The sequence below is a fragment of the Henckelia pumila genome, chromosome 2 (genome assembly GCF_033568475.1).
Source record: "Henckelia pumila isolate YLH828 chromosome 2, ASM3356847v2, whole genome shotgun sequence".
Taxonomy (NCBI): domain Eukaryota; kingdom Viridiplantae; phylum Streptophyta; class Magnoliopsida; order Lamiales; family Gesneriaceae; genus Henckelia; species Henckelia pumila.
Genome location: NC_133121.1, coordinates 168,363,263 through 168,381,326, shown reverse-complemented (window position 1 = coordinate 168,381,326; position 18,064 = coordinate 168,363,263). Strand labels below are relative to the sequence as shown.

At 35.6% G+C, this 18,064-nt stretch overlaps 1 protein-coding gene and 1 non-coding gene across 5 annotated transcripts; both read right to left on the bottom strand.

Annotated features, from left to right (window-relative positions):
• Positions 1-6,532: 6,532 nt before the first annotated feature.
• LOC140885992 (small nucleolar RNA Z221/R21b) lies at positions 6,533-6,617 on the bottom strand. The gene has a single exon (XR_012151402.1). It is a non-coding gene; the product is annotated as a small nucleolar RNA Z221/R21b (small nucleolar RNA).
• A 920-nt stretch (positions 6,618-7,537) lies between these two features.
• On the bottom strand, positions 7,538-10,687 carry LOC140881080 (pentatricopeptide repeat-containing protein At1g71490-like). 4 transcript variants are annotated; one of them, XM_073286095.1, is made up of 3 exons: positions 10,554-10,687; positions 8,471-10,042; positions 7,538-8,395 (listed from the first exon to the last, which is right to left on the bottom strand). In XM_073286095.1, the coding sequence occupies exons 2-3, from the start codon at positions 9,936-9,938 to the stop codon at positions 7,716-7,718; spliced, it is 2,148 nt and encodes a 715-aa protein (XP_073142196.1). In that variant the 5' UTR covers positions 9,939-10,042; positions 10,554-10,687; the 3' UTR covers positions 7,538-7,715. The 4 variants fall into 4 exon arrangements, with proteins under 4 accessions (XP_073142196.1, XP_073142198.1, XP_073142197.1 ...); XM_073286097.1 differs by having other exon boundaries at positions 7,538-8,377; XM_073286096.1 differs by having other exon boundaries at positions 7,538-9,631; positions 9,713-10,042.
• Positions 10,688-18,064: the final 7,377 nt, after the last annotated feature.

Sequence of the window (18,064 nt, the reverse complement as noted above, 5' to 3'; positions counted from 1 at the left end):
ATAGTGGGTATCAAAATTTTACGATTAAATTGTGTGTGTAAAAATTAAATAACAATTATAAATTTTTACCTCCAATCTCGAATCGAGATTATGGACACCAACAGATTGCTCTGCTCTTGTTGTATATCCCTGGAACTGATGGACGAACTGTTCTTCAATCAGGTCCACGAACGGATATTTAATCCCTCTGATAGATTGCACTAGAAAATCTATCAGAAGTTTCTACGAAGAGAATTAACGAATTTGATCCGTTAAACCAGACTGTAATTCAAAATTCACAGACTGGATTTTTCCGAGTAGAGAGGGAAGGGGGGGGGGCGGCCACTTTGAGAGAAAATCAGCTAGGTTTTCGAAAATTTGTGACCTGTTTTATCTAATTTCTGTACTGCAATAACTTATTTATAATGTAGGCCGCTAACAGCTTAGGGCCCATTAGTCATAAGTTCAAGTCCGACAAGCAAAGCCCGCATGTTCAGAAATTAATATAAAATTCATCATGACTCCGATTGATAAACCGATTTCACCAATGTGCACAGAAACCATTTTTGCACCTTTTAAAGTCAAGATAAATTTTTCTGAATCCGAATTCAGTGATTTCCAAAAATGCCCATCCCTATGTCATTTTAGGAAATCTTACTCCTCTACTCTTAATTAAGAAGTCCAACTTCTTTGTTCATTAAATTTAACTCTTTAAATTTAACTATCTCAACGGGGATTAAAAATCCATTACTCTGTGTGACCCTCAATGGTTCAGGGATACAGCTAGCCGTGGGCTCACAACTCCTTGTGACTCGGAACAAAAATTTCCGACTTGCCCATCGAATCATGGTAAGAGCGCCTAGCAACATCGCCCCATGATTCCCTAGGTATCACTGATAGTGCCTGCAAGAACCAATAGATTTTGGTTAGCGTACAGTACGGTCCCTTCATCCATATATCCCGATCGAATCAACAACCATTGGTATATCGAGAGTCGTTCGAGATTCGATAACTATGCAATACATCTTGAAGATCAAATAGTGACATTGCATGTGTTACTAAGAAACCATTTCTTAAAACACATCATGTACTCTGGCCAGAGATTCGTCACACTAATATCTCCTCATATCGCATAGGATATCCACACTCGCAAGTATGTGGTGAATCCTTGACAACAAAGCATCGACTCCTATATGTGTTGTAACTGTACCCAATCCCGATACCTGATGACCGTAATAGAGTCGGTAAACGAGTCAAAGCACAGTACTAGCATATAGAGTCTCAATGATGTTTCAAGTAGTAAGGACTAATGATGTACAACCAAAACCGCGGACTTTATCCACTCGATAAGTGATAACCACTTGGAAAGTTCGGATAAGTAGTTCGATCATTCATCATATGAATATCCATTTGCATGCTTCGAACATCTCTATGTTCCTTACCAATGAAACGTGGTACTCTGCATCGCAAATGCTAGTCTCAATCTCGAGCGATCCTTATCCTTATTATCGGACGGCTCAATCGACTAGGAACAGTTTAGAATATACAGTGACTATAAGATGTGTTTCATGATAGACATCTCCATGTTCTACCACATCTTACATACACTATAGTATATTCAAGGTCTTTATCAAAACAACAATAGTATATCACAATATAACAATATGAAGAAAGATAAAGTCATTGCCATTAATAAAAGTGTAAATTATATTAAACAAAAGATTGTTTATACAAAGAGTCATCAAAGCCCTTAGCCACAAGTTGGCTCACCGGGCACCTACTCTTTCACGTTTCTCTCACTTAGTCAACTTTAGTTTGACTAAACTGACTTGTTGAAATCTTTTTTTCCTGTCATATTCAAGCACAAAAACAAGCCAGACTATGGTACATATTTTACATGGGTCCTCGATGAATTAATTTTTTATGGATCCATATTTGAATCAACCTAACTGGTCGAATATTGGATGTATCCCATATGGTTCGTGCCTTGTGTCTTGTGTGCATGTGTGGTAAATGATATGAACTGTGTTGTGATTGATGTGTATAATGGATGTTGTGCGGTGGGTGATGCGTTCATGAGCATGTTTGTGATACAATGTGTGTTTTCATCTTTCTCCAATCGTAAATCTCTCTGTTGCCTTTTAGATCAAGCCTTCTGTAAGTCTACGGTTTTGTCACTTAGTCATCGAGATGTGTTTCACTTGACTGAAATTTCAGTCTTGCTTTGTACAAGAGCTCTCCGGCACATATGCAAAATAAATATACTTTCCTTTGCACATATTCAATTTAGGTAGAGTACTAACCTCAGTTGATCTGCAGTTTTTGTCACTAAAACCTAGACCAGTTTTTTCTCCAATGGGATTTTGTGACTCTTGCAATTCAGTCAACAAAATTGAGGACTTATTTCAAGTTTGAATCAATTCAGTTAACCTTATATTTTCAGATTTTAACTGCTGACCCTCAACTTGTAGCTTATCATTCTCAGTCTTCAGCTTCGCAATCTCTGCCTCTAGAATGATCTTCTCAACTGAAATTTTTCAATCGGGTTCAATTGAGCAGTCTGGAAAGTCATTTTGCTTTGACTTAACTTTCTCGAATTCTAAGCACAGTCTTTAGTACTCATTAGCCATGTCATGCAATGCTTCAGCTAACTCTTCTCGTGTAAATTTATGGGATTTGAAATCAAATAATTGTCCACTCGTGAAAGGTTGTTTTGAAGTTTGTTCACTGATTGATGGAAGATCATCATGAACCATGAAACAGTTTTCTTCATTTATATTTATGGCTTTGTCCGAGTAGCAGGGTTCTTCAATAGGCTCGATAATTGGACTCATGCTCTCTTCAGTCTTGATCTCTTCATCTCTTAGTTTGATTAACTGCTGCCAAAGATTTTTGGTCGTCGAACACGCCTTAACAGTCTTGGTAGTTCAGTTGTCAATAGTTGTGTTCCAGAAGCTCTTGGCGATTTCTTCGAATGCGTCCATAGAAATAAATTCAGAACCGAGAATGGACCTCGCTTTGATACCACTTGATAGGATCGGTTTGGGGGTGGTAAAATGTTTTCTTGAAGTTACTAAATGGCACTGTATCAGTTGAGGTTGGTCAACTGAATCATTTTCTCCTCGCGTGTCGATGTTAATTTGTAAACAAGTTTATTGTGCAGAATGATTCCAACTAACAAATTAGAACTAGTAAATCAATGGATTGATTGGAGCAGCAAGTAAGTAAGAATGCACAACTGAAAGTAAAGAGACACAGTGACTTGTTTCTGGATGTTCGAAAATTTCAAAGACTCCTACGTCACCCCTTCTTCCACCTAGGAAGGATTCACTCTAGAAGACTTGGACTATTACATTTGACTAGCAACAACTCACTCTAAGACTAGGACTTACACACAATTGTCTATCTCAGAATTCCTAGATACTCAAGAACTCGGCTCACGATCGATTCTTGTTACAACGAGGTTTGCAGCACCTTAACTGATAAATTACAAATATAACACTTGTCTTACAACTCAACACTTAGCAACAAATGATCCTAATGATCTGATTCACTGATATGCTTGCTAGTGTTCTTCGGCTCTTTAAGATAATCTTTGAAGTAAGCTATGTATTTCTCGACTGAGTGTATGTGAGTAAACTGAACGTGTTCAGTTTACATCTGATAGTTGTGAGTGTATGCGCAAGTATTTTCTAAGAATCCGGATGTTTCTCAAGTGCTCCATTGATGTGCATTTATATTGACGGACAACGTCTCTTTCAAATTCAAATCGAAGCCGTTAGCTTGTCTTTTATGCAGACATTCTCTGACAATATCGTATATTGTAGTGTTCTTCTTTTGCGGCGTTTGGTTTGTACGAGAAAGTCTATCCACAAGAGTTAAACTGATATAGCATTACACAATCTCTTGGGTAATTTAGTTGAGCAATTTTAACCTTGACATTTTAGTTTATCTCGACTGTAGCTATGCAGTTTAGCTTAGAACAATTTGGCTTTAGAGGGACTGATTTAGTTTAGCTTTGTAAACTGAATACAGTTTACTTCATATATTCGGTTGAGCTCGGGTCAACGGTCAACTTAGTTGATGTCTTCAGTTTAGCTCCGAGACTTGACCATTCTTCTTCTCTGGTTTTCCTTGTTTAGCGCGTACCGTTTATTACTGATTTTGATTGATCAAGTTTCGCAAATAACAAAATTATGTAAAGTTCCAACAAAATGTTTGTCACTTGACGAGATTTTATGGCATTTCAACTATTGAGAACATAAAAGTATTTTTAAATATTAATTTTATATACATAAATCATAAATTTTATATTATTTTTTAAAACTTATAAAATATGATATTCCTAAAATTATTTTTAAAATTCACGTAGTGATATACAATATTTTAATAAACTTGTGTAAAATCAAATAAAAATATTTAATATTTAAAAAATTCTATAAATATTTAAAAATCACCGTTATTTTTATATAAAGGTTTAATTTATTTTATTTTTTTTATCGCAATTCCATAATAATCTTTTCGGAAGATTATTATTTTTATAAATAAATTTACAAGTTCTTACCGTAAAAAAAAATTATTAGTTTTATTAATTTTTTTATTAGGGCTATCAAAATTGAACTCAGCTCGTCAACCCGCACGAGTCGATCCAAAAAATATCACGTTAGAGTTTGGGTGTTTTTTGGTTTGGATCGAATCGAGTTGACCCGAAAGCTAACTCAAAAAAATTAATCGGGTTCGGGTTGGTTGGGGTTAACCTGAGTTGCCTCAAGGTAACCCGAAACTTTTTATTATTATTATTATTATTATTATTATTATTATTATTAAAATTCTGAAATATTTGCTACATTTTTATATGTTGTTTGTTTGAAAAAAAATTATTTTATAATAGATTTTCGTCATTTAATGTTTAGTTTGAACAATTTTGTTTTAAAATAATTTTTTATTTTTTGTAGTAAGTATAAGTTAAATTTTTACAACTAGATTTTCAAAATAATAATAATAATAATAATTAATTATTATTATTATTAATATTTATTATTGTGTGTTTTGAATTTTTATTTTTTAAAAAAATAAAAATAAAATCGATTTGTTCGAGTTCGGGTTGGTCATTTCGAGTTGATTCGGGTTCGGTCAAGAAATTTTTACATAATATTTTTCGTCAACACGACACGAACTCACCTTAATTTTGATCAAAATTACATAATAATTTTTTTCCATTCTTAAAAATACTACTTAATAACGATATGGGTTTTTTTTGGTTATTTTTAAAAATAATTCTTTCTTTTATATTATGAAAATCAACACATGAATGTTTTAAAAAATATTATTGATACAAGACATTTAAAAATAATTGATATATGATATTTTTATATTAAATAATATTATTTTTATTTCAAATCCAATTTTTAAATCATATTTCAACTTTTTATGCCTATGCCAAACATCGAAATGAATTCTCAATTCCAAATCTAATTACAATTCACAGGATCATACATTATTTAATCATCGCATGGACGTTTTTAGCTTTTGTGATCATTAAATCACATTTAATCCAAGAATTCACGCTCCATATAGATTATATTTATTAGCGGGAAAGTCTATGCATCCCAAGGGACGTGGCAGAGTATGATAAGTTAAAATCAGTGAGCTTCACGTGGAGCCCACTAATATTAACCAATCACGGATTGCCACATTACCCCAATGCGGATAACATAGACTTTCCCATTTATTAGTCTGTTCTTTTTTGTTATAAAAAATCATTAAAAAAAATCCAATTACATATAAATTTTTTATTTTATCCTTGATTTTAATTCATCCTTGTTTGATATGAAAAATCAAATTATATACAAATTTTAAATTTTATCTTTGTTTTGTTTTTTTTAGAATCTTTTATCTTTGTTTTTAATTCATTAAGAAAATGATAACTAGTTTTACAAAACTAGGAAATATATTTAGCTAATAAAAATATATCAATAAATATAATACGATTACTTATTTTTCAAAACTATATATATTACTAAAAGAATAGAAAAATATCGATAAATAATGTAAACCAATATATATGAGATAAAAAAAATCATATAATTCATATATAACTGAGACAAAAAAACATACGTTTCTATTTTTCATTAATTTACTTTACCAAAAATTGATATTTCAAAAAATAAAAAAAAATAGTTCCCATTGCGTTCCGAATCCTGGTCCCAAGTTGATGTCGGCCATCGCCGTCGGCTTACCAATAATCTATCATCTTTAAGATAAGAAAACTAAATTGTACAAAGTTCAAATATAATACGAAAACCCAAATAAAATTTTTCAAAATTTAAAAAAAAAAAAAATAGAAGGGAACCATCAGAGACCAAAATGTATCCACAGAAGCATTGAAGCTGTAGTACGGTCCGCATCATGGTTCGATCTTTCGATCGCATCATCTGATTCCCCCCAATTCATTCAAAAACCCTAATCACTCAATCCAAATCCAAATCCAAATCCAAAATCACTCAACAAATCCATCGATTTCCGATTCAAAAAAAAAAAGATTGGAAGATAGGGGCTCAGAAATTATAATGGGTATGAGAAATTATCATCACAAATCAGAGTGGTGCATGACATTCTCGAAGATCTCATCCCAGCCCCTTCATTTTTTTAAAACATAACAAACAAAAAGAAAACACAGAAAATAAAGAATGGAATTAATTCTCCGCTACTGAATCTGCTATTGCGGAGAGAAGGGATTGTGTATATATATTGGAAGGGAAAATGAAATACGGGAGGCTTCCCCAAACCCTAGTTGCGATCATATTTAAAGGGCCTATTTGGGCCTCATTTTTGGATTGGGCCTCATGTATCTCACAATTGGTCTCTTGTTTTTTTTGGAAAAATTGAGTAACAAAACTATCCAAATCTTATCTACATGTAAATAACCATATCAATTCTCATCCGAAGAATAAATATAGAACACGATAATTTTTCATTCATTGTGTGTAATATGATGGATAAATAGATATATTGTTTGCATGTAATATATTTTAATTAATAAAATATATAATATTAATAATAAAGTATATAATATGAAATCATGTAATTATGGATAAATATTTCTTAATTATGAGTAATCTATTATTTAATATTTGATGGAAAAACAAAATTTAGCAACGTGTGGTATTAGTTTGGAGAAATAGATGGAGAAGTTGGAACAGTCGTACCAACATACCAAGGAGTTTTTAAATGACTCTCACGCTTAATAAAATAAAAAAAATATTATAAAATACAATTCTATATAGTTCATCTCTGTTTTAAAAACCAAATGCATATACATGATACCCAAAAAACTTTTTTAAAAAAAAAAAAACAAAAAGAACCAACTTAAATGCACGTATCAGTTATCACATGCGAAGAAGTATTAGTTTAAAATAAAGGAACAAAGGAGATCAACTTCACAAACAATACGAAATTTGATTCCGTGAATTAAATAAAATATTTCTAGAACTTGAATACGAAACGAAAGTGGACTAATCGAGACTAAAAGTAGGCATAAAAATTGGGGTCGGGACGATAGAATTCATATTGCTGAGGTAAAGGAGAAGAGAATAAACATTCTGAATATACGCAAACGAAAATATAATAATGAAGTATCATATGGATCATATCAATGTAGTTCTATAATTTAAATCCTAATGGGTAACAGAAATGAAGTTAGATATGATGTCTGTATTGCTCAAGTTTTTCGTTTTTCACCCGAGCGATTCAAGAAAAAATTCCTCCTCTTGGGTAGGATCTTCTTCGGCTATATAACCGAGGTCCTTCATTTGTTTGGTCATTCCCCCCAACAGAAGATATAATCCAGCCGATTCACTGCTGGATGTGTCTTCAACCAAGAAGGGAGAGAATCCATCGCCCACATCAACCCAAGCACAACCAGGATCCTTCCGCACACCCGAGTCTCTCATAATCGTCCTTACTTTCGCCAGTTTGCCCCAGCATCCAGCAGCAGCATACATGTTGCTAATCAGCACATAGTAACCTGGATTCTGAGGCTTCGTTTCCAAAAGTTTTTCTGCAGCCCACTCACCAATATCTGTATTCCTGTGGATCCTACAAGCTCCAACAAGTGTAGCCCACATTTCTGTGGTAGGCTCGCATGGCATTTGAACTATGATGTCCTTCGCTTTCGTCAATAAACCAGCCCTCCCGAAGAGATCAACCATACAAGCATAATGTTCTAAATTTGGAGGGATACCATAGATAGTCTGCATTGTTCTAAAGAGCAACTGACCTTCAGCTACCAGACCTGAATGACTGCAAGCTGACAAAACGGCAACCATGGCTACACGATCTGGTTCTATCTGGTGCTTAATCATTTCTTCAAATAATTTGACTGCCATTTTCCCATTTCCTTGTATGCCGTATCCAGCTATTAGTGAAGTATAAGTCACTGCATCTCTTTTGTCCAGCAAATTAAAAAGCTTACTGGCTACTGAAACTTTACCTGATCTAGCATACATATCGATAAGAGAATTCCATATTAGCAGGTAACCTTGAAAATGTTCTCTTCTCATTATAAAGCAGTGAAACTCTTTCCCATGCTGTAAGTTTGCCGCACGAGCACAAAGAGGAAGCATGCTTGCAACTGTCACATAATTTGGTCCAATACCAGCTACTAACATTTCCCTAAATAGAAAAGAGGCTTCTTCAGACATATCGCAGTGCGCATAACCAGATATCATAGAGTTCCAGGTGATTACACTTGCATCCTCCACTGATCTAAACACAATATATGCATGCTTAATGTCTCTGCAACGAGAATATAAGGTGATTAATGCATTTTTCACATTAACATAATCAACAAAAAGACTACGAACTGCCAACCCCTGAATTTCTTTTCCTATTTTCAATGAACTAGTATGGGAGCATGCACCTAAGCCGATAATTACGGCGACAGGATCCAGACGATTGCCATACAATCGCATCTGTCTAAGCAATCCAAGAGCCCTATTAAAGTTACCTGACTTCAAGCAACCTCCAGCAATTGTATTCCAAGTTATAATATTTAATTCCACACAAGCTCTCCGCATGCTTTCAAAAAGCTCAAAGGCCTGGCCCCATCTGCCTTTTGAGGCATATGCCGATATTATTGAGTTCCATGAAACCTCGTCTTTAACCAACATTTTGTCAAAGATACTTCGGGCAGCGTCGACATCCCCACACTTCCCGTACATAGCAACCAATGAATTCTGCACATACAAGTTCCGTTCTGGAAGGCTACCCTTGATAGTGTTATGAACCTCCTTTCCGAAAGCAAGATTTAATTGCTCACCGCATGCCTTGAGAACGGATGGGTAGGTAAAATTATCGGGCCTGATTCTCTTATGAACCATTTGCTTATAGGCAAGGATAGCTTCCACAAAAAGCCCTTTCCTAACATATGATGAAATGAGAGCATTCCAGGGCAGAGGGTGCAGAATATTTGAAGATGCGGTTATAAAATGAGCATCGTCAAGAAAATCAAAAGCTGTATAAAAAGAAACTAGTTTTGGAACCAATAAAGGGTTATCATGAAGACCGCAAGTTATAACTCGAGTATGAAGTTGTTTGCCTTCTGAAAGCAGTTTGAGTTGGGTACAAGACAACAACAGAGTTGATATTGAGTCTACAACAAAAACACAGGAACCAGATTCAATTGCATGATTTTGTATAAGGGAAAAAGTCCTGAAGGCTTTAGATGTAAGACCTTGACCAGCCAACTTTTTCAAGGTCAAAAGAAGACACTCCACCATATGTTTGTCAGTTTTCTCATGAAGTCCTACAATAATTTTGCAGGCATAAACAGAACGAGGTTTGCTTTCCTCGTGAACTTCCAAGTGTTTTTCGATGTTATGCCTCCACTTCTTAGGAATGCATTTTTTAATTTCACACAAGGGGATGCCTCTTGGCAACCTACGAAATGGAGAACGCATATGACATTGAAGTTGGAGCTATGACATTTAATGGCACGGTAAGTGCACACCGTCTGCATGACTGCACCACCCACATTTGCCCCAAAAACCAAAAGACTGAATTGCTGCAAAGTCAAGTCATCGAACAATTAAAGAATAACATGAAATTAAATAAAATACTCCACAAAATCATTCCACACGATGAATCCTGTTTCCCAAAAACCTTGCAAAGAGGAAATTTTGAAACCTTATCTGAAAGTAGCTACTACTTCACTACCTAACTCATAAGTCACGACAGAAAGAGACATGAAAATAAAATTCAAAGATTTATGGCTGAATCTTCAACCTTGAGTTAAACATATGGGTAACTGATACATCAAAACAAATTATAATCTTTACATTAACCATGTCCTCGATAAATTTAAAGTAATTTCACAATTCTACAGTAGAAGAAGGCTTCATAATTTTCCAAAAAGAAAAAGAAAAGAAAGATGAAAATTTCAGACGGATTTGACGAACTATGAAATCGCATCACAACATAAATCAAACCCCAATTTCAAAGTTCAATATACATTTATAATCAAACCCAAATTTGACGAATTAAACCAAAATGGAATAGAAAAAAAGTAATCTGACCTAATGAGATCAGAATAAATATCGTTTCACAATCGAAGTGCCCCCGGAGATTCCTCGGCAAGGGTTGAACGTTGAAAATTTGTAGAATTTGTAGAAATTTCTTTGGATTTGGGTTTAAGATCTCAGGGTTTAAGCCTTAAGGTCATATTAAATATTTTAAATGAGAAATTGTTGATATTAGTCTTTGGATCAAATGGATTTGGGCTCGAAAAACCTGATGGGTCGGGTTTGGATAGATCCGAAATGGATCCATTTGCTTAAATTAACGTGGATATTACCCGATAAATCCTACTCGATGCAACTTCATGAGTCGAGACTCGAGATTCAAAACTGGAAAGGTAAAGATTGAATAGTGGTTGATGGATATAATATCGGGTCGGGTATCCGATATCCGAGAGTGGGAGATAATTCAAAATTGGGACAATTTCTTTTCAAATGTGTAGTTCGAAGGGAATAGGGAGGCTAGTCGGGGGATAGCCATATTTTCACATCAAGTCAATTTCTATCAAGAGATCATCTATTACATAGATATGTTATGTGTATATTTCGACTCATAGTCAGTCTTACATTTTGTACATGTGTATTTTTGTAATTGATGTACAAAGTTTTAAGTTTAAGGTTAGGTGTAAACCACCGATGTGTGCACTTAGCATTTCTCTCTATTATAAAATGTTAACGATTGGACACACACGAACTTAACTGATTTATTGTAACATATTACATGCTACTTGGTATCAAGGGTTTAGTATACTTTGTTTCGAATGTTTATATTTAGTTATATATTCTACATAATTTAAATATGACATGAAATTTAGTAAGATGATTTTACAATTACGATATATGAAAATTTAAGCAAACTCCACAAAATTAATTATGCATCGTTAGAGTTAGAATATGTGAAATTATATTTTTGGAATTAAGAAAAAAAAACGAGGATACTATATATTAACTTTATATATTTTTTGAATTGATTAAAAAAAACGTAGATACTATTAACTTTATAGTTTATATATACATGCGTCATGTGTTTGTACAGTTGGTCTTTATATATAATACTTATTATTGGAGTTAAATTAATATTTAGATTACGAACACAAAATTTGTATTACATATAATTTGTGATTATTTTGTTTTAATTTATAAAATTATTTTATGGATAGTGTGATTTTTTTTATAAAAAAAATGATGATGATGATGATATAATTTGTTTGTGGGATATATATTGCAATTTGAATGAAATAAGAGTAGTATTGCCAAATGTGAGTTTGGGTCAGGTCGACGCAATATATTACTGAAAAATTTATCAACTCGAACCAGAATCAACCCGAAAATGGCCAACTCGTTCCGTCTAATCGGATCAACCCGAATCAATCGGGTTTTTTTTAATTGTTTATCAAAATAATTAAATAAAAATTCTAGTCACACAATAATAGTAATAGTAATATATAATTTAAATACATAATAACAAAATCTAAGCTTATATATGATTTAAATTTGAAATTATAATGGTAAAAAATTTAAAGTATATTTACTACAAAAAATCAAAAATTATCTTTAAAAAATAAAAAAATATACAAAATTATTACAATATTATGGATGTCAAAGATTAGGGTGATCGAAAAAAATCACAATCAAATTTTCGAGAGATGGTAAAGAATCAAGATAATATCACTTCCTTGTAATATCATAATTACCATATCCAAGAATTTCGTTTACTTATAAATATAGTCACTCATGTAATACTTTTGATATATTGAATTACTTTTTTTTTTTTGCATAATATTATTTGGTTAGTGTTGAATCCGATATTTTGGTGATAACAAACAACAACTCATTGTATAGGAATGTGCTGCCAACCATTGTATTTCAGGAATCTACTACAACTTCTACCGGAAGCTTGTCAACCGCCTTTGCTCTCGACCGGCTGAAGTCACAAGCCTATCGACTGGCTATCAAAACCAGCAGAGGATAAATCTATCTACCGGAAGCTTGTCAACCGCCTTTATCTCTCGACCGGTTGAAGTCACAAGCTTATCGACTGGTTATTCAAACCAGCAGAGGACAAATATCTCTACCGGTAGAATGCCAACTGCCTATCTAGATATCTCGAGACAAGTACCTGTGACAAGATGTTCTTTGCAGGATCCTTTATTAAAAGCAGAACCGGCGTTTCAGAAGATTTGTTGACTCCTGCAAATCAAGACAACAGGTTGTACCAAAATGGCAAAAACACAGAATGACTGCAGATAAAGCATTCGACCGTTTATTCCAGTTTTGGACCCTGGAAGTTGTCTGCAGTGTACGATCCTCATGCAGAATCATCAATGCATTTATGAGCATTAAATGTGCATTCAATGCAGCATCAGAACGTTCAAAATAAAGACGTTGATGATTGACCTATATAAAGGGAAGATTGCTCAAAAAGAGAACAACAACAAGAACAACAACAAGTGATACGAGACAACGAAGAGAGACAAGCAACTCAGAAAAATTTCAATCACTTGACTAATATCAAAAGTCCTCATCTGATATACTTGAGCACACTTACAAGATCATTCATCTGCTGCTCAAATAAACCCTCGCCTACAGTTCACATATCTGATCGTCAAGGATCATCCTAGGGTTTTCAAGCCTCTCGACCGCTCTGCAGTCTGAGAAGCTCAACTCAACTATACTCAGTGTTGAAGAGACTTGAAGCTGCTCTGAAAGCTTCCACCAGTCTGATAAGAACTGAGAATCTTATCTGTGTAAATCTAGGAGTTTCGGATTAGGCATTGGATAAGTCCTAAGTCTGAAGTGGGTGTATTACAAGACGTTGTAATAACCAAAGTCTTCTAGTGAATTCCTTCCTAAGTGGAAGAAGGGGAGACGTAGAAGGATTAAGCCTTCGAACTTCCATAAAATCGTGCTTTAGCATTTACTGCCATTTATCTTACATCCTGCTCATACATTGCATTATAAACTTTGCATCACTAAAACCTCTGAACTATTTCCGCACTATTTAAGTTGTTCAAAACGTTTTAGAAGTTGAGAAAACTGATTAAGTGAACTAAACCTCACTTGATCATTTTAAAGAAGAAGAAGAAAAGTTTCAGAGTGTATTCACCCCCCCCCCCCTCTACCCTCTGAACCGATCCCAACAAGTGGTATCAGAGCGGGGTCCTTTCTCAACTGCTGATCTGAAGTTTTCAAATCATGACTTCTTTCAACAGAATTCCTATGTTTTCTAAAGAAGAGTATGATGATTGGAAAATTCGCATGCAGGCACATCTTGCAGCACAGGATGATGACATGCTATATGTCATAACAGACGGTCCTATCAAAATTATGAAGGTCAACCCAGCTCTAGCCGATGGTGCAGGACAAATGATTGAGAAACCAAGAGCTGAGTGGACCACTGAGGACAAAAAGAAGGCCAATCTTGACAATGTGGCCCGGGACATCCTATACAAAACACTGGACAAGAATATGTTCAGCAAAATCAAGTCATGTTCCACAGCAAAGGAGATTTGGGAGAAGCTCACTCAGCTGTGTGAAGGGAATGACCAGACAAAGGAAAACAAGCTCACTCTGGCCATTCAAAAATATGACAACGCCAAAATGAAGCCAGGGGAAACCATGGCTGAATTTGATGAACGGTTCAGTAGTATCATCTGTGATCTTATTGCTTTAGGTAAAACTTATACTAACCGTGAAATTGCTGTGAAGGTTATGAGAGCTCTGCCCAAAGAATGGGAGATCAAGACAGTGGCCATGAGAGAGTCAAAAGACTTGAGCAAGGTTGAACTGCATGATCTCTTTGCAGATCTCAAAGCCTATGAGTTCGAGCTCAACATGAGAACAGAAGATGAACCATCTACTTCTCAACCAACCAAGGCCTTAACCTCAACCGTGATATGTCCACTGGTCGAGGAAGCTCCAAAGAGATCAGCTGAGCAAATCAGCAATGAAGCCATGACACTCTTTGTCAAGAAATTTGGTAAATTTATGCGTAAAAACAATTCTAAATTTAAAAATTATCATAAATCGGACCATACAAACGATGGTCCTACTTGTTTTAACTGTGGAAAGCCAGGCCACTTCATTGCAGACTGCACCAAGCCTAAGAACAATGATCAGAAGCAATTCTCCGAAAGAAGAAGGGGTAAGGAGGATAAAAGGACGTTTAGAAAAGGAAGAGACCAAAGGGTTCTAGTAGCAGACGAAAGCAAAAGCAAGTGGGCTGAGTCTGACTCTGACAACTCCAATACCGGAAGCTCTTCAGATGACAGCGATGATGAAAAAGTGGAATGCCTTATGGCCGACATCGAAGAAGAAGCTGAGGAGGTATTTGACTTTGGCTCACCTGAATTTACTCACAGTGATTTAGTTACTGCTTTACACGAAATGACTAATGAATACAAAGCATTATCCAAGGAGTTCGAGGAAGTAAAGGCAGAAAGAGCTGACCTAAAAGATAAGTCAAGCAAATCAAGCTGCATGCAGCAAAAAGAGCTTGATGGTCTTAAGGTCAAGCTAAGTCTGCTGGCTACTGAGAACGACACCTTGAAAAGAGTATTCCAAGCTACCTTGATTGAGAATAAAAAACTACTTGAAACCATTAAGGCTTGGAATAAATCTTCGGTAACCATTGACAAGATTCAAGAAATCCAAAGACCGGTACATGATAAAACCGGTCTAGGGTTTGGAACAAATGAACAGTCTATGGAATCCTGTATTCAGTCAAGCCTGGACAAAGGCAATCTTAACAAAATAAGATTTGTCAGGTCCAGCACGATATATGAACACGATAAGTGCAGCTTTGACAAAAATCAGAAAGTATCGAACGAACGAAGCTCTAAGCATAGAGGGCTGGGATATGTGGATCCCCAGACCTCTAATCAAAGAGGAACTTGGATCAAACCAAAACCTAATGAAAAAAGAAAGGGAAACCAATCTAATTTCAAAAGGCCATGGAATGAGTCTAACTACTCTAAGAAAAGATGGTCAAAGGAGAAGCCTTACCAGTACTTTAATTGCAGGCCAGTTCAAAAGAGGTACAGGCTAACTGATGAAAATAAAAAAGGCAAGCAGCACACAGCAACCTCACAAGCACACACATTTACTGCCTATCGACCGCACAGATTTCTGGACACACACACGGGCAAACCTGTAAGGGTGTTCCAGGTGTGGGTCCCGAAAGGGCTAATCCGACCTGGACCCTACTAGATATGGGTACCAAAAGTTCTTCACTCTTTGCAGGTACTAAAAGTCCAAACGGGCGAGAAAACCACTTCTATCAAGGACACTACCTGGTATTTAGATAGCGGTTGCTCACGACACATGACAGGGAATCCAGAACTTCTAACAGAAGTGGTGTTGTGCAAAGGACCAAAGATCAGCTTTGGAGACAACTCCAAAGGTAAAACCGTGGGTAAGGGTAAGATCATCCATGGTAACATCATTATTAAATATGTGTTACTTGTTGACAAACTATGCTATAATTTGATAAGTATTAGTCAACTATGTGACAATGATCATTCGGTCGAGTTTCACAAACACGCTTGCCTCATAAAAAATGACAAAGGTGAGACTCTTATGACCGGTGTACGAGACCTAAACACCTACAAGGTAAACTGGTCTTGCTCACATATTTCTTCACCTACTTGTCTTACTGCTCATCATGATAAACATTGGTTGTGGCATAAGCGGTTAAATCATCTAAATTTTAAGTCCATTTTTAACTTGAGGAAGCATGATTTGGTTTCTGGTCTGCCCGAAGGAGATTTTATAAAAGACAAAGTTTGTCCTGCTTGTCAACTAGGAAAGCAGGTGAGAGCAACTTTTAAAAATAAAGGGTGTATGTCTTCTTCCAAATGTTTAGACTTACTTCACATGGACCTATTTGGTCCTATACCAGTAAGAAGCATAGGGGGAATGAGATATGCTCTTGTTGTTATAGATGACTTTTCTCGATTTACTTGGGTCATCTTTCTCTCTTCAAAAGATCAAACTGCACCTCACCTGATTAAGCTTTTTAAACTCTTGCAAAATGAACAATCTACTGTGATAGATAGAATCAGGAGTGATAGAGGGACTGAATTTTTAAACACCACTCTTATGACTTATCTAGATGATCAGGGAATCAAGCATGAGTTGTCAGGTGCTAGATCCCCACAGCAAAATGGGGTGGCTGAAAGAAGGAACCGTACTTTAAAAGAAGCAGCCAGAACTATGATTGCTGATTCAAATGTTTCTCAAAGACTTTGGGCAGAAGCAGTTAACACAGCTTGCTATACTCAAAACAGATCTATGATTAATAAACGATTTAACAAAACTCCATATGAGATCTGGAATGGCACAAAACCTGATATTTCTTATTTCAAAATTTTTGGGTGCAAATGCTTTATCCACAACAATGGCAAAAACCATTTGACAGCCTTCGATGCCAAAGCAGACGAAGGAACTTTTATTGGTTACTCAGCCGTTAGCAGAGCTTATCGAGTGTTCAATCAAAGATCACTAACGGTCGAGGAAACCATTCATGTTGTTTTTGATGAATCTACTCTATGTACAGAACAAACTCAAGGGAGCATAAATGATCTGAGTCACAGACTGGAAAACACAAATCTACAGGAAGAGAGTGACAGTGATCTATATCCTCCAAAGAAGGATGATCCAGTTCCCTCTACCGGGTGTGATCAAACAAGGCCAGAAGTGGATCCACCGGTTGATAACAATCCTCCAGCCAATGATGATCCAGTAAACGAGGACGTTCATCAACCAATTGATGACAACCCTTTAGGGAATTATTTTAGGTGGAACAAAGATCATCCACCTGGGTTGGTCATAGGTGACCCTTCTGCTCCTCGAAAAACGCGTGGTCAAATGATTAATGAATTCTTGCATGCCGCTTTCATATCTCAGGTAGAACCCAAGAAAATAGATGAAGCTCTATCAGATGCCAGCTGGATTGAAGCTATGCAAGAAGAGTTGAATCAATTCACCCGCAACAATGTTTGGCATCTAGTTCCTCGACCGAAAAATCAAAATGTGATTGGAACTAGATGGGTGTTTCGTAACAAGCTCGATGAACATGGCACTGTTGTGCGTAACAAAGCTCGACTTGTTGCTCAAGGATTCAGACAAGAAGAAGGCATAGACTTTGAGGAATCTTTCGCGCCAGTTGCAAGACTAGAAGCAATCCGCATCTTTCTTGCTTATGCAGCCTTCAAGAATTTTAAAGTTTATCAAATGGATGTGAAGTCTGCATTCCTCAATGGTCTACTTCAAGAAGAGGTGTACGTTGAACAACCACCAGGTTTTGTCAATCCTACTCATCCTCAATATATCTATAAACTTGACAAAGCTCTCTATGGATTAAAACAAGCACCACGTGCTTGGTATGACACTTTGCTAAAATTTTTACTGGAACATGATTTCCAAATTGGAACGGTCGATAAGACCCTGTTTAAATTTGTAAAAGGTGATCATGTGTTACTAGTACAAATTTATGTTGATGACATTATATT

Coding starts and splice junctions, on each gene's coding strand:
- LOC140881080 (XM_073286093.1), bottom strand. CDS start 9,938: ATGCGTTCTCCATTTCGTAGGTTGCCAAGAGGCATCCCCTTGTGTGAA.